We start from the raw sequence: 1,616 nt of genomic DNA on the forward strand, positions 1-1,616 counted from the left end.
GAGACGTTCGTGACGATGTTAGCGAGAGGAGAGGAGATGGTTTGAACTCGACAGTCGTTCAGTCGATGGTGCTTCGACTCCCCGTTTCGAGCGCGAATTACGACTCTTCTCTGTTATTGTCCTGCCATTTTATCGGTCTTTTGTGGAGAGGGATGCCCAGGGTCTTGCGACGTCACTGCTGATACATCTAAACGACGAGGGACGTGCGAGGACGAGGGTATGACGCCAAGGGAATAGGACTCCAAAGGACAGGTTCTTTTAGCGAATATCTGAAGTCTCTCGCGGTAGTTCGAGAGGTTAGGACGACATCGAAGTCTCCCACAAATTGGTCACTGCACTCTCCCCGTCACTGGCTTCTTACGACACAATATATATGATAAAATAATACGTGTACCGCATCCGTGAGTGTTTTTCTGACGCAACACTCGACACCAAATGTTGCTGACATGAACGTAACGTGTTTACCCAAACACTAAGCAACCTGTTGATGAAGTTACCATAAACTTTTTTATTTATTTGGTATTTTTTTCGCCATCAGCCTTTAACATCCCTTTCAAATGTCTTTACATGCGTCGCCTGCGAGGAGACACTCATTACGGCGCCTGTTTCCGTTCGGCGAGCGCGTCAAGTCCATCTCTCCCAGGGGCGGCCGAGGGAGAGGCCCCGGGGCTGAGCGGCAGAGCGTATGAGGGTCGACGGTGGAACGGACCGCTCCACGACCGTCCTCGATCGCGGCACAGATCAAACTGGGCTCTGCCGCCTCTGCCTCTCACGCCACGCACCCCACCCCCCCTCCTCCCGCCCGCCCTCCCCCTCCCACTGCCGCTGCCCACTAACTCTCTCTCGAAACCTTCCCCTATCCTCTTTTTATCCTTCTGCTATCCTGTCCTTCCGTCTTTCTATCCCTTCCTCACTTTACTTCTGCTCCTTCTCTTCCCTCTTCTGCCCCCTTTCTCTTCTGTTCTTCCTCCCTTTCTTCCTTTCTCCATCCCCTCCCCCTACCGAACGCCAACTGTCCTAGGACCACGAACCGCCAAGTTCGTCCTTCTTCCTTACTATCCTCTATCCCTTTACGCCCTTCCCTTATTTATCCTCTTCCCCTTCATCACTCTTTTCTTCTCTCTCCTTTCCCCTTCATCCCTCGCTTGTTCTCTCTCCTTTCCCCTTTATCCCTCGCTTGTTCTCTCTCCTTTCCCCTTCATCCCTCGCTTGTTCTCTCTCCTTTCCCCTTTATCCCTCGCTTGTTCTCTCTCCTTTCCCCTTCATCCCTCCCTTGTTCTCTCTCCTTTCCCCTTTATCCCTTGTTCTCTCTCCTTTCCCCTTTATCCCTTGTTCTCTCTCCTTTCCCCATTATCCCCTCTTGTTCTCTCTCCTTTCCCCTTTATCCCTCCCTTTGTTCTCTCTCATTTTCCCTTTATCCCTTGTTCTCTCTCCTTTCCCCTTCATCCCTCGCTTGTTCTCTCTCCTTTCCCCTTCCTCCCTCGCTTGTTCTCTCTCCTTTCCCCTTCCTCCCTCGCTTGTTCTCTCTCCTTTCCCCTTCATCCCTCGCTTGTTCTCTCTCCTTTCCCCTTCCTCCCTCGCTTGTTCTCTCTCCTTTCCCCTTCATCCCTCGCTTG

At 52.1% G+C, this 1,616-nt stretch overlaps 1 protein-coding gene across 1 annotated transcript in view; it reads right to left on the reverse strand.

The window, feature by feature from the left end:
* LOC138867310 (uncharacterized) overlaps positions 1 to 594 on the reverse strand; it is a 369,704-nt gene extending 369,110 nt beyond the window's left edge. The window contains exons 1-2 of the mRNA XM_070142434.1: positions 568 to 594; positions 157 to 278 (exon numbers count right to left, since the gene is read on the reverse strand). Coding sequence (XP_069998535.1) covers positions 157 to 278; positions 568 to 594 — 149 coding nt within the window. The remainder of the gene's footprint in view (positions 1 to 156; positions 279 to 567) is intronic.
* Between the last annotated feature and the right edge of the window lie 1,022 nt (positions 595 to 1,616).

This window comes from Penaeus vannamei, chromosome 29 (genome assembly GCF_042767895.1).
Source record: "Penaeus vannamei isolate JL-2024 chromosome 29, ASM4276789v1, whole genome shotgun sequence".
In the NCBI taxonomy this organism is placed as follows: domain Eukaryota; kingdom Metazoa; phylum Arthropoda; class Malacostraca; order Decapoda; family Penaeidae; genus Penaeus; species Penaeus vannamei.